Raw genomic sequence first — 14,386 nt, 5'->3', positions numbered from 1 at the left:
CGCAGTCCCTGCGCTTGCCTAAGCTTGCCTAAGCAGGTGTGTTAGTCCTCTGAGCTATCTCACCGGCCCCTCTAACTTTCTTTTGATTATACACTCTTCATTCTGTAATTCCCCTGATGGACTTTGCAAAAATAAGTGTTTGGCAAAAGCTAATTATTTGACTATTTGCTTGTTTTTCCCTTGGCATCACCTGGTATCACTAGAACAACAGGGGCCAGGAGATGGCTCAGTGGAATAAGTGCTTCACTGGCAAGTGCAAGGGCCTGAGTTCAATCCTTGGTAAAAAAAAAAAAAAAAAAAGCAAACAAACCAAAAAAACCTCTAGAACAACAAAATAAAGTAGTACTGGGCTGTAACTCAAAGTACAAAATAAGTATTCCCAAATCTACATTGAAATAAATGATTTACTGAATAAGGAAAAGACACGCCATCTCTTGCACAGACTCCCACCTAAGTGCACGTGAATGCTCCACCCTCACAAGGGAAAGCTAACTCTTCTCCCCAGCGTGGGCAGACCAGGGTGTAGGAAGAGGTGAGGAGAGTAAGTCCATGTGAGGACAGCCACATGACAACAGCTGACCCCTCAACACCTCCGCAGAGTTCCACATCATGTGGAGGAAGGGCCCAGGGATGTGGGATGTGGGCTTCCTCCGCAGACCTGTCACCCTGAACATGAGACGCCTCTCAGCGGAAGGTGCTGGCCAAAACACGGGACCGACACTCCTCAGATCTGCCACATGGTCACACTCAGGGAAAAGTCTGGGAGGCCCAGGACCAAGGGCGTTCAGGGAGGCTTGGCGACCACATGTGACAGTGGCCCCGGGCACAGCTCAGGACACAGGTGCTGGCATGCGCGAGCCCTGGGGTCAACCCTGAGCTCTGAGTCTCCGAAGTCAGAGGCTATGATGACTTCTAAATGCAAAGGAAACCTCCACGGGCTCCTTGAGCAGAGCATGGCGTGAGGTAAGAACTCAGGAACTGGGAGTAAAGCATTATTAGCTAAGCACTCAGCTGACAATGGCATCCACGGTGGCTCACTAACGGTGGCACATACAGACTGCACTAATGGAAAGTGCCAAAAATAAACTGGGTGTGGGGTATAAGGGAATTTTCTGTTCTACCTTTGAGCCATTTCTGTAAATTTAAAATTACTCTAATTTTTTTGAAAAAATAAAGCTAGTTGTCTCAGTTACTTTTCTTTTGTTGCTGGGACAAAATACCCAACACCCAGAATTAAGGAAAGAAAGGTTTATTTGGCTCACAGTTTGTGGCGGTTTCAGTCCATATGGCTGGCTCCAAGGCGGGGCGGCACACAGGGCAGCAGTGCATGGTGGTGGAGAACAGCGAGAGCAAGGGGAGCGGCAGTGGCTCTGGAGGCAGCAGCAGAGGCGGCAGGCTAGCCTCTCGCTTACTTACACCGCATCCAGGCTGTGCACCCCAGGGCGGGTGCAGCGCTCACACCCAGAATCCCAGCACTGGATCATGAATTAATCAAACTCAAGAAGCCACTCCATGGCTGCACGAGGCTTTGGGGGGACAACTAGACACAAACCATAACACTAGTGCTTCTACATGCTGCTGAGAAATGTCAACCATGTCGCTACTGTGAGAAAAGCTGGGGGGGGGTGTGTGTGTCAATAATTCTTAATTGGGATATGATTCTGTTATGAAATACCACTCACTTTGGGGCCTTAGCAATTCCTGAGGACCCTCTTCTAGAATCACTAATTTATAATACTGTTTTCTTTTTTTTTAAATTTTTATTTATGTGTGTGTGTGTGTGTGTGTGTGTCCAGCTCAGCCCACCAGGGGGCAGGCTGACCGGCATGTGGTGCTGGGGGATTGAACCTCGGTCCCTGTGCTTTGCTAAGCTTGTTCTAAGTAGGTGCTTTAGACCACTGAGCCATCTCACCAGCCCCTATAATACTGTTTTCTAACTGTCCTCATAGTCACTGTCTCAGCTCCAAGCCCCCCCTCCATCCCTCTAACGTGATGCTACAAATGTGCTAGTCTACTTTAGGCTCCAACAATAGGGGAGGAAGGGCTTCCTGCCCCAGCCTGTGGGCTGCCCGCCTGCCGCCTGCGAGCCCTGCCCGCCTGCTGGCCTGTGACCTCCACCTAGTGCTGCCCTGCTTTGGCACCTGCTTCCTTCCAGCAGTAGCAGCTGAGTCACTGAGCCGGTGTCCCCTCTCGCTTGCCTGAGTTCTCTGAGCACGTACACCACAGGGCCATGCTCCCAAGCTCCTGAGTCGGCAGGCTGAGATAGGGCCAGCCTCCGCATTTTACAAATTCCTGCCTTATGTCAAGGTTGTGGTGTGGGAACCACACTTGTGTACAGTGCTTAAAAGGTCTTTATCTACCCTTTCACTTTCCCAGTTTACTTCCATCCTATTAACATGTTTGTTAATTTTCTGTTCCAAGATGGGTGGCTTCTGACTTCTGACTGACAGAGCAGGCACTAGGAGTGGCTCCCAGACAGAGGGATCTGGATGTGGTGCCCTGACCCTGGGCTCACACACAATGCTACGCTCTGGAGAGGGAAGTGACTCCTAGTCTCCAGTCAAGCTGTGGCAGCTGGGACCTTCACTATGCTGCCTAGAGCCGCTGGAGTCCAGGCACCAGCAGCAGCTGCACTGGCTAGTAAAGGAGAACTGAGGACCACAAGGCTTTGTGTGGGCCAGAGCCCACACAGATAAAATGAGCAGCCAGGGTGTGGACGTGCAGTTCTGGCAGCCCTGAAAGACTCTCATCTCTGGTAGCTGAGAGCTGATGCTTCCGGACAGTGGAGGGCAACTGCGTGGTGTGGATGTCCCCATGTCTCTGTCACGTAAGACTGGCCCTGATACAGAGGGTAGAATGGTTGTGCCAGGCACAGGGACACAGGGGTGGACTGGGACGAGCTGGGATTCCTAAATCCCGAGGTGGTGCCCAGCCCCTGTGCCTGTGGAAGGGCTGGCTCCAGGATGATGGCCTTTGCTTGGGGACCTGGGCGCAACACGCTGCTAGTGTGCTAGTTGAGCACACACTGCGCGTCCTTGGGACAGTTCCAGGCAGTCACGCACAAAAAGCATTGTGTGATGTGCTCAGTTTTTCTCCAGGAATCTGGGGATGGGTTCTTCCTAGCAGAAAAAATTCAATGCTGATTTAGCGGCATTTCTTACTGTGGGAGGACTGAGAAGCGATCACGCGCCTACTGAGGAGGGGTCACAGCTGCAAGGTGCGTTAACCATTTCCGGGGCCAACTGCCTGTGATCCAGGGCACTGCTGAACCTGTGTGTAACAGGTGGGGATGCCGGGACACGTGTACTATCAAGAAGGGTGCTGCAGGCTCTGGCTGATAGGGTGCGAAACAGCTCACTGTGTGCAGCTGCGCATCTGCATGCTCACCCCGCCCCCCGGGTACTGCACGTGAGCGGAGTCTCTTCTCCATGCTGCTGGGCCTGCTGGCCACATGCACAGCAGGAGACAGCAAGGACAGCATCAGCATCCGACTCTGGATATTCTCTGGGAGCATGGGGCAGTGACAAGGCAGGCAGGGGACTGTGGACCTTGTCATGGACTATCAGGGGTTAGAATGGGCCGACTCACAGGGGTTGATTGTTACGTCCTCCAAGGATGAAAGTGACTCCGAGCCTTCTGAAGGGTCACTTCATCTATAAGTCAAGAGGACCTCTGAGTGGAGGGTCACAGACCTGACTGCAGCGCTCGCTCTCACCAGCTTCCAGCCAAGTCAGCCCAGGTGTGAGGCTCGGGCATGTGCAGCAGGACGCTCGGGTTTCCAGAGGTGCCCGTGGTGGTTCTGAATGTCCACCAATCCTCAGAACCCAGAACACCACCTCTCTGCGGGTGAGAGCAGGGCTCGTGGTCCTCAGGCCACAGAGGACATCGCAGCCCGAGCAGCGGCACAGCAGTCTGCAGCCCGTGGCTACGTACCTCGTGGCTTCTGAGCCACGGAGTCTGGGCTCTGCTTTCTCTTGTTTGGTGTAGGCCCTCAAGACTGAATCCAGGCCCACCCAGTGATCTATAGCCCTTTCTGTTAATTTTTACGTTTTGAGAGAAGAGGCTCACTCAACTTTCTTGAGGCTCACTCAACTTTCTTGGCTGGGCCTGAACCTGCAAGCCTCCTGCCCCAGCCTTCCAGACTGCTGGGAGTCCAGGCGTGCACCTCCCTCAGAGTAGGGCAATGGGAGGAAGAGCTGAACAAGAAGCCCCTGGGCTGTCCCTGTCACCAAATAGCAGCACATTCCCAAGGAGGCTTTGCCCCCGGCAGCACCTGTCACCATGGGCCACTGGGTGGGGCTTCTGGAGGCCACGTGTCCACATCTGCAAGTGCTCTACTCACTCAGGGAGCTGGTGACTCTGGGAGCCATCTTTAGGGGGTCCAGAGCAAGAGCAGGCCGCGTCAGGCCCTCTGTGCTTCCCAGGGCCTTCAGACCCAGTCAGCTCAGCGAGCACAACAGGGAATTCCCAGGGGATACTACGCAGGCATTCTCTCTGGCAGACGGAGTTTGCCTTTGGGGACAGCTTCCGACTTACTGGTAGTTCCTGCTGGAGACCGAATGGCTACATAGGGGACAGGAAACAGTGCCTGCAGCCTGAATGCGCCCATCAGCTGGGGCCCACGCCCCAGTCTGCACTGTGGGCGTGCAGCATGTCTGTGCTGCGCGGTGGAGCAGCCTGCCCCGAAGGCTCACACCCGTACCACGCCGTCCCCTCTCTGCCTGGGCCCCAGTCTCAGCAACCGCGATGGGCGACGGCTTGGTCCGCAGGCGGTTCTCACTAGGGGCTGAACTGGCACCGCACAGCAGCACCAGGACACGCAGGTGACAGTGCCCAGCAGGCCAAATGTCGCCCTGTCACTTGACTTCCATGTTCAAGGACTGAGGGATGACCAGAAAGACAGGCTGGCGCTGCTCCTGTAGAAATGTAGGGGGAATGCATGGCCCAAACAGAATGCGGACCTGGGCTCTCAAGAGCCTGGAGCTGGAAACAGAAGAGTGGGTGCAAAAATGCACTTCTGCCTCCCTCCGGGGCAGCTCAGTTCTGGTTTTATAATTTTCTGTCTGATCTGTTCTCTGATCTCTGAACGTCTCCTTTGCCAGCCTCCCTGTAAACAGCCACCTTTGTCCCTTTAAGAGTCCTATAGGGTCAGGGAGACAGCTCAGTGGCTCAAGCGCCTGCCTGGCAAGTGCAAGGCCCTGAGTTTGATCCCTGATACAAAAAAAGTCTCATAAACTCTGGGTGAGTTACACGTCGGATGCTGCACACCTTCATAATGGCCTGGTCAGGGTGTGTACTATTCTGCAGTGTGTGTGTGTAAAATTCTCATCATGCGCGGTGGCATGACTATAATCTCAGCTATTTGGGAAGCTGGAAGCAGGAGGATGGTAAGTTTGAGCCTAGCTTGGACGATTTAGGGAGACCCTGTTTCAAAATGAAAAACTTTAAAATGGGCCAGGGATCTAGCACAAAGGGAGGGCACTTGCCTAGCCTGTGTAAGGTTCTAGGTCCAACCCCCAGTACAGCAAAAAATAAAATAAGTATATTTTCAACAAACATTTTTTTCATTCTTCTTAATGGCTATGGGACATTCTTTGATACACTTAATCCACAATTTATTTAACGGGGCTCTTGGTGACAGGTTGTTCTGGTGCTCTGGTGCCCTGTGTCATTTCCTGCCTGCTCTCTTAGCTATCAAGGGTGTGCTGACGATACCTTGGCACTCAACTCTTCAAAGACCTCTGTCACTTTGCTTAAGCCAATGCCAACTGCTCGCTCCATTTCCAGGGTGACAGGGTTCAGCTCTGTGCTAGCTTAGAGACCCACGGGATGAACACCTTCTGGGACGGCGAGTGGACGCACATGGTTTCTGTGGGTATGGAAGTCACATTTACAGGATCTGCGACCTCTGGCGTCCAGAAAAATCAATTTTCACGTCTTACTCAGTCTGCTCAATTCTAAATTCTCAAGAAAGTGAGCCACATGGCAAGGAAAAGCCAGGTTAAAGTCAAATAATCTGTCACTCTTCTGTCAGCAGAAACACCAAGGGTCACGAGACCTGCTACTTCCGAAGGGAAGCCTTTGGGCCCAGGGAGATAGCTCAGTAGAATAAGTGCTTGCCTGGCAAGTGCAGAGCCCTGAGGTCCAACACCAGGACCACAAAAAACCAAAACCAAAACCAAAAACAAAGGGAAGCCTTTTAGGGCGTGGAGTGAGGGTGAGATGGGTTGACTAGGAGTCCCGTTATTTTGGGAATTCAGAATGGTTAGCTACTGACTGAATTTTGTAGTCACAACTGTACGGACCACATTTCTAAAAATGACTTTCATTCCTTACTGTGATAGTCATCTTTGCATCAAAAATTTAAGGAATCCAAGGGCTTAAAAGGAACCCTGAAGGTTACTTGGTCCACAGGGTTTAAGGAAGTCACTGCGCAAAAAGCCAATTTGCAAAGATCAGCTTTACTTCTACACAACAAGAAAGTGCAATTAACCAAAAGCAAACCCCCTTCTGCTATCTGCAATCCACAGCTGAGGGATGCAGATAGGGCCAGAGCAGGGCTGGAAAAGAGAGGGGGCTGAGAGGATCGCCAGGGTGCCACTCAGCCCAGGGCCTCTCAGGGCTCTGGTTGAGTCCCAGCGGCCTCACCAGAGCTGCTGGAGAGAGCCTGGTCAGGCCGCCTTCCTGGCCCCTCTGATTCTCCTGTGCCTGCATGGCTTCTCCCGGGAGCACAACCTTCATAAGCCACCACCTAGAGTTCCTGGCTCAGGGTCTATTGGGGAAGGTGACTTAAGATGATCTTACTTGCTGACTTACTGGGAACAATGCACACACACATATATAAACAAAAGGGCAAGCCAGGCGTGTGGCACAGGCCTGCAATCCTAGCACTCGGGGGGAGGGGGGGAGGCTGAGGCAGGAGGATCGCTGTGACCTCTGGACCAGCCTGGGCTACATAGTGAGCTCAAGGGTAGCCTGAACAGCATAGTGAGGCCCTGCATTAAAAAGACAGGAGAAAAAAAAAAAAAAAAAAAAAAAAAGCAACAGGGAGAGGTGTACATGTTTATAGCCTGATGTTGTTACACAGAGTATAGCTTAACCATTACATTGAGTGTATTATTCAGGACTTTTCACGTGTGATGATAAGTAAGTCATGTTGATTTAAAGTGACCGCGAGAAATAAGATTTTAACAGCAAACTGGTCAGGTTCATTTTTTTTTTTTTTGCTAAATGATATCAGTAGTTCTTTCTCCAGAGACTACCCACCTTAGTGTTCTCTTTCTTTTTTAATCTTTGGGACAGTGACTTACTACATAGTACAGGCTGGCCTGGAACTCCCTAAGTAGTCCAGGCTAGCCTTCAACTTCAAGCAATCCTCCGCCTTGGACTCCCCAATGCTGGGATTATAGGCATGAGCCACCACACCCAGCTAATATTTTCTTCTTTTTAGCTAGTTTTAGTTCAGATATTTATCTGATACGCTACTGACCAACAAAGGACCATTAGGCTGTATCCAGCCACACCCTGGCTGCAGCCGGGCTGTCCAGACCCTGCACGTGCTAGCTCTGAGGATGAAACCCTCACGCTCTAGAATTTGTGAGCTAAAACTGACTTAAGCTCGAGCTAGAATTTGAGTTTCCTTATCTGCACAAAGACGACAGTAATAGCACGTTCCTTATAAGTTGCCATGGAGATCGAGAATTTAGACAAAGCCTCAGCCCCATGCCTGAGAGACAGAAAGGACTCCACAGACATCGGCTGCTGTGGCTGCACTTCAGTTCCCGCAGGCCCAGCGACACACCACAAAAGTTCACAGAAACTGGTGGACTTACTTGTAATGTAGTATCAAAGACAACAAGCTTGGAACTAGTTGGAACGATGTCATAGCACTTGTGGGACCTCATGAATCGCATGTAAACGCCACCTTCTGAGTCTTCTGCTGAAAAAAGCAAACCAACAAGGTATCAGCAGTAATACGGAATTCCTTCTGTGGATGAAAAGCACACACAAAAACTGCCAACAACTGAATGGGAAAACATGGATTGTTTCTTTGTTCTTTTCTTTGAGACTGGGTCTCACTGTGTAGCCCAGGGTGGCCTCTAGCGCACGGTGGTCATCCTGCCTCGGCCTCCCAAGTGCTGGGATTACAGGTGTGCGCCACCCGCCCAGCCGCAGGCACTGATTCTTTGCTGGAAGACCCAGCCGGTGCAAAAGGCAAAGAAATAGTGAAGGATCAGACTAGGAAAAGAAAACCCAGAGCTGTCTTTGATGACACATGGCATGATTTTTTAGAGAAAATACCCAAGAATCTAGGAAAAGTTCTCAGATCTAGAAAGGAGTTTAGCAAGGTCGCAGATATAGCGCTAATAAAACAAAAACAAAGGAACTTCATTTCTACACACTAGTAAGCAACAAGCCATCAGAAACCTGGAAGCACATTTAGGAAGCTTCTTCCAGGCGCTGAGTGTCACCGAAACACACAGCTCTGCAGGAGGCACAGAGCACGTTAAGTACATTAAAGGTCAGTACTTTGTGTACAAACACATTTGATGTCTCCTTACTATTCAGATCTCTGTATGAAAGCGGACAATTTAAGCAAAAATGACAATGCATTGGGGGGTTTATAGAGAAGCTACCAGCACCTGCTCCAACCAACCCGGCAGAAGTCTGGGCCCTCGCAGTCTCCACCCAGCCCGAATCTCTTTGGTCCACCCATTCTCTCCTCTGAGGCCATCCCCAGCCACAGCACACGCCCTGCTCCCTGGGCCCTTGGCTCCCTACTGTCCTTATGCACCCACACAGATGTGCCAGATACAGATCTACTGGAGTCAGCAGTGGTTTCCAGATGCCGGAAACAAAGACGAAGCCTCAAGCAACCCACAGGACTCTGCCCCAAGGGTCTGCCTCTGAACCGAGTCTAACCCACCATACTGCCCTGGCCCTGGATCTCCCGCCCAAACACCTCTCCTCCTTGATGCCTAGAGAGCTGCTCCGCTCGCCCTGCCCTGCGGATCAGTAGGCTGTGGGACTGGAAGTCAAGCCCCGTGTTCTCTTCCAGGGCTGTGACTGAGGCCAGGGTGGCGCCCTCTTTGTGGCCAGCTCGATGTGACGGCCTCCCTGCTCACTCCCCGCCCGTCCTCCGTCCTCCGGCTCAGTGCCATGACACTCTCAGGTGGCCTCCTTGACCGCTCTGATCAGCCCACATGATGTGTGTACTTTGGAAGATTTAGACTAAATGGCAAACAACTGTGAAGAAATAAAATGGCTTTAGTGTACATGAGAATTAGCAAAATCAGTGTCAAGGAGCCCACGCGGAGCTGACCTCCCGCCTATGGACAGAGCTGACACCTATTCCTCATGGTGGAAACCAGGCTGACCGGTTTCTCTGTTTCAGGGCATACTCTGGGGTCACTGCCAGGTTCTTCCACTCTGACCACTCCTGGGGCCTAACCCACACGTGGGTGTCACCACTCCTGTGCCCGCCACAGGGCTAGCTTCAGGGCCTCTCCCCCACGAGGGATCAGGTCCAGGCAGCTTGGCAGCCACAGTCTGGCTTCCCTGTGACTGATCCCCACCCTGCCTCCGTGTACAGGGAGAGGGCGCAGCCGCTCGTCTCCAGCCTGCCTTCCCACACTCGACTGGGTTTAAAGTGCTGCTCTGTTCCTTGTCCAAGCTCAGCGCAGTGTCAGGTACAAACGCCACGCACTCCTCTAGCAGGAGCAGAGGAACACGTGAGTGCTGAGTGTGGCCCAGGTCTCAGGACCATCTCCTCATCTGACCTATGTAGCCTTGAGGCACAATAAACCTTCATTTCTTCATGTGACGTAAAAGGAAACTGAGGCCAGGAGAAGCTAAGTCACCTCCTAAGGTCAGAGGAGCAAGAGTAACTCAAGTGTGACTAAAGCCCTGGCAGACTCTGGAAGTGCCTCGTAGCACACGCTGCCTTGTCAGTGACTGGCAGCCCTGCCACCAAACAGGACCCACCTATGTGCCATGTGCTAGGCGGGGTGGACAGACATGACAGCATGACCATTTTCCACCTCCAAAGCCCACGCGCTGGCGACCTCACAAGAGGGCTGGGGACACAGCTCAGTGGGGCGGCATTTGCCTGGCAAGCGCAAGGTGCGAGCTAGAGTCCTTGTACCAGCACCAGCCAACCAACCACAACCCAGAAGAGCGCAGCAAGTCTGAATGCCTTCCTCCCCGAATGCCGTTTGTCTGCATTTCTCGTCAACTATTGCTTTTCTTTCTTGTACAGCGACTGTATATTCTAATAATCTTTTCCTTCTTGGATGATAATTTCTTGGAATGATTAGAATTTTCCTCATCTAACCCATGAATTAATCCAAATTAACAACATATGCAAAGCAAGCCAAGGGGGCCAAACATTGCAAAAAAGCCAGAGCCTGTGTAGCAGGATGTAGGTTCACATAGCTGGACTCGAGTGTGGCGAGGAAGACACTACGGCGAGGTCAGTGCGGACCCCGGATCTGCCTTGGATCTGCCCCCGCAGCCTGGGAACCTGTAGGCAGAGATGCTGAAACTGGAGCCTTGGGTTAGACCAGAGGACGTGAGGGGCACAAGCTGCACCTGCCCCCCGCCCCCGCAAGTCCCGCTGTGCCAGTGCTGGCCCACAGAGGAAGGGGACATCAACAGTCCTCAGAGTCACACATGCTACCAAGGACAAGGAGGGCTCATGAACATGCAGAACATCAGCAACTCAAAGAGAGATGGATGACAGTTAAGCTCCTAGACTTCCCTACTTCTTGAAATGTCCGTTTAGACAATACAGGGTCCCCTGCCCAGAAAAGAGTGAACCGGGAAGCTTGAGGCGGTGGCGCAGATGCTTGGGGCAGTTTCCGCTGGCGCCACTGGGGCAGAGCAGCACCCTGTAGCCTCCTGGGGGGAGAGCTGGTCCAAAGAGCTGCTTAGACCAGGAGGCATTTAGTCAGTGCTTAAGATACAAGTAGCTGGCCTAATCTAGCCTTCCTAAACTAACAAATGTAACAGTGTAATAATAAAACAATAATGTAATAGAACAATGTAGCCACGACAATGTGTAACAATGTAGCAATACAACAATGTACCAATAATAATATAATAATGTAACCATTTAGCTCTTAGAAAACTTTGCAAGGTATTTTGTTAATCAAATCAGTACGTTTTAGTTATACAAAGGGCAATCAAAATATATGGTAAATGTTTATAAATTTAAAAAATTATCACAAACCATGTGTGGTGGTACATGCCTGTAATCCCAGCACTTGGGAGGCTGAGGCAGGAAGACTGCCATGAGTTCAAGACCAGCCTGTGGGCTATAAAGTCCAAGGCTAGCCTGAACTATATGAGACCCTGTCTCAAAAAAAAAAAAAAAAAAAAAAAAAAATTACAATAATTTTTATACACTGCCATGAATGCCCCTCAAAATCTTTTCCCTAAACAAAACTCATCCCACCACTCTTGCCACTTTCTTTCTGAGACAAGGTCTTGCTGTGTAGTTCAGACAGGACTTCCTTGAACTTACTAGATGATGTGTAACCCAGGCTGGCCTTGAAATCCCAGGGATCCTCCCTCCTCAGCCCCCCAAACGCTGGGCTCACAGGCATGGACCACTATGCTCGGCATTCTCGCCACTTTCTAGAACAGTTCTGAAGTTCTATTTCTTGAGTGTCTTTACAGGATATGATCAAAAATGCGGTGAATGTTGTTTCTGGGTGCCAGCAGAAAGGCAGGGTCGTTAAGACATCACAGTGTGCCCGATTCCACCTTCTTCATCCGATCTGGCACTGCGCAACTTCAGCTCTTCCCCAAAGTCAAAACGACCATGAAAAAGGAAACTTTTTTAATAGATCTAGAACATTAAAGGAGCTGCAAGGGTGCAACCAAAGATACTTCCAAAAGAGGACTTCCAGAACTGCTTTCAGCAAGTGGTTAAGAATAAGGAGTATTTGAACCAAGGAGGAGGGTTCTGAGTGGGGGTTTACTACGTCTTTTGCTGTAATCATGTCCCAAAACTGGAAATGTTGGGCCGGAGAGCTAGCCCAGCAGACAAAGCACTTGCTTTGGCAAAGGCAGGGACCTGGTCCCCCATGCCGGGTGGCCCTACCCCTGGGATGTGCTGAGCCAGCACCAAGTCCGGGTGCCGTGTTGCACACCTACAATCCCAGTGCTGGGGAGGCTGAAAACAGGATCATTACAAGTCCGATCTGTGTAGTGAGACCCTGCACCAAATACACAAATTAAAAAAAAAAAAAAAAAAAAAAGGAAATATTGACTGTATTGTTGGGTCACATCTAGCACATATATTAAAGATGTCCATGGGGCCGGGGAGGTGGCTCAGTAGAATAAGCGCTTCCCTGGCAAGTGCAAGGGTCTGAGATCAATCCCTGGTTCCACACACACACAAAGATATCCATATCACTATATGAATATCTGAAAAATTTTAAGAGCTGTGAACTAGAAATGTCTAAAATGTAAAAATCTGGAAATCTGTAGGTTTTGTTTTAGAGATACTTTTAGTGTACCATCTTAATTCCTCTTCTGATTTTAAAAAATGTTTAAATAAGACGTACTCCGACTTGCAGAAGAGCTGCGCAGGAGCTGCACGCCCACCAAGCACCCCCTAACTCGAGCCTCTTGTGTCACCAGGACCCACGCGCACAGAGGCTGAATGCTGCTGCTGCATTCTGAGCGGAGGCCCCTCGTCCTGGGACGTCCTTCCACGGTCCCCAAGGCCCTGCTCTCGGCCAGGATAGTCCGTGCCAGCCCGCTGGCCAACGTGCCCTCTCTGTCCCCGACGAGGGTGCCCCGGAGAGCTTGGAGGACAGGTAGGCTACCTGCAGGTCTGCGTGGTGGCTTCATGATCTCAGTCGTGGGGTTTTCCTTCATCTCGCGCCACAGGCACTCGTGCACCGGTGAGTCACTTGGTGGGACAATTCTGTCCCAGAGGGCTGCTTATTGTCGTTTCTCCCCGGGTCGTCATGGCCAGCGGTCACCCTGCTTGTGCTGGGAACTGAGCTTCCCCGCCTGCCCCAGCCCTGTGTGTGTCCCTGTGTAGCTGGCCTCCTGGTCACATTCAGACACGGTGCCCACTGTTACCATCAGAGTATGTGACACCACTCATGATTAATGAGCCCAAGAAGGAATAACCAATAAATTATTACCAAAAGTCCCCACATTATTCAGGTTTCCTTAGCCTTCCCTTAGTGCCTTCTTTTGTCTCAGGATTCCACGTGACAGTCGGTGGTGTCTTCCCAGGATCCTCTTGGCTGTGACAACTCCTCAGGTCTTCCTGCAGTAGTTTTCATTCTTATTTTCTTTTTTGAGACAGGCTTTTGCTCTGTAGTTCAGGCTATCCTTGAACTCACTTTTGTAGCTCAGGCTGGCCTCAGACTGTGGGGATCCTGTTGCCTCAGCCCTCCGAGTGCTGGCATTCCAGCGTGTGTGTGCGCTACCACCTCTGGCCCTTCCTGTGGTAGTTGTGAAGACCGGCTGGGTCCTTTAAAGAATGTCCCTGGACTGAACAGTCTGTGTTTTTTTTTCTTGATTATACTGAGTTTTGGGTAGGAGCTGCAACATTTTCTAAAACGAAAAAAGCGTCGCTAAAAAACAAAACTCATATATGTCAAATAAATTTTAATTAAGCATCTGTTGGTTTGGTAAGAGGCCAGGTTACTGTTGACCTAATAAAGCACCGACATTTTAGATTGGAAAATAAAGCACTCTCCCCTTCTCTGTTACTTTTCCACATTTAATATTAACTTTCTGCCTAAGGGAGGTACCATGTGCAGTACAGGCCTTAAGCAAATTGCATTTGGGGGAAGAAAAGTGTTAAAACAGAGTAAGTTAGAGTTTAATGGGGGAACTCACCCAAGCTTGGAATGCATTATTAAAATTCCTGAAAAGATGTTCAGACTTTCCATATTTAAAAGGTAGCTGAGATTAAGATGTTATCACAATGTTCCGTGCTTGCTTTTGTTCTTCTGCGTGCCAGTGCACAGAAGCCTGACTGCAGAGACTCAGCGGCACGTGAGGTGCAGGCCAGCAAAGGCAGGGACCTGCTCGCGGAGTGCCGTCACCCTGACTACCCTTAAGGGCTATTCCGAGCCAGCACTGCTCCCCGGGAGGTACTCCAGAGTAACACTGGGAAGTGCCGCAGGTAGCGTTTAATTTACAAAGGTCTGAGCTGAGCATGGTGGCGCATCCTAAAGCCCTAGCACTCGGGCTGAGGAAGGAGCCCACAAGATCGAGGCAGCCTGGGCTTCACAGTGAGTTCAGTCAGCGGGGACTACATAGTGAGTGAGACCTTCTCTTAAATAAATAGTCACATTATTTTTAAAACACAGCATCTAACTTTGGAAGCAATGATGCTAAACACGAAATGGCC

At 50.7% G+C, this 14,386-nt stretch overlaps 1 protein-coding gene across 2 annotated transcripts in view; it reads right to left on the bottom strand.

The window, feature by feature from the left end:
• The window catches only part of Prkag2 (protein kinase AMP-activated non-catalytic subunit gamma 2), a 101,261-nt gene that overhangs the window by 26,762 nt on the left and 60,113 nt on the right, over positions 1 to 14,386 (bottom strand). Inside the window, exon 2 of one of the 2 annotated variants that reach the window (XM_023712774.1) lies at positions 7,833 to 7,939. In XM_023712774.1, coding sequence (XP_023568542.1) covers positions 7,833 to 7,913 — 81 coding nt within the window. In that variant the 5' untranslated portion in view covers positions 7,914 to 7,939. Of the gene's footprint in view, positions 1 to 7,832; positions 7,940 to 14,386 lie in introns of those variants that run through there. The other variant, XM_023712773.1, reaches the window with a different exon arrangement.

The sequence above is a fragment of the Octodon degus genome, unplaced genomic scaffold (genome assembly GCF_000260255.1).
Source record: "Octodon degus isolate 3935 unplaced genomic scaffold, OctDeg1.0 scaffold00027, whole genome shotgun sequence".
In the NCBI taxonomy this organism is placed as follows: Eukaryota; Metazoa; Chordata; class Mammalia; order Rodentia; family Octodontidae; genus Octodon; species Octodon degus.
Note: the sequence above shows the minus strand (reverse complement) of the source record. Positions and strands in the feature narration are given on the sequence as shown.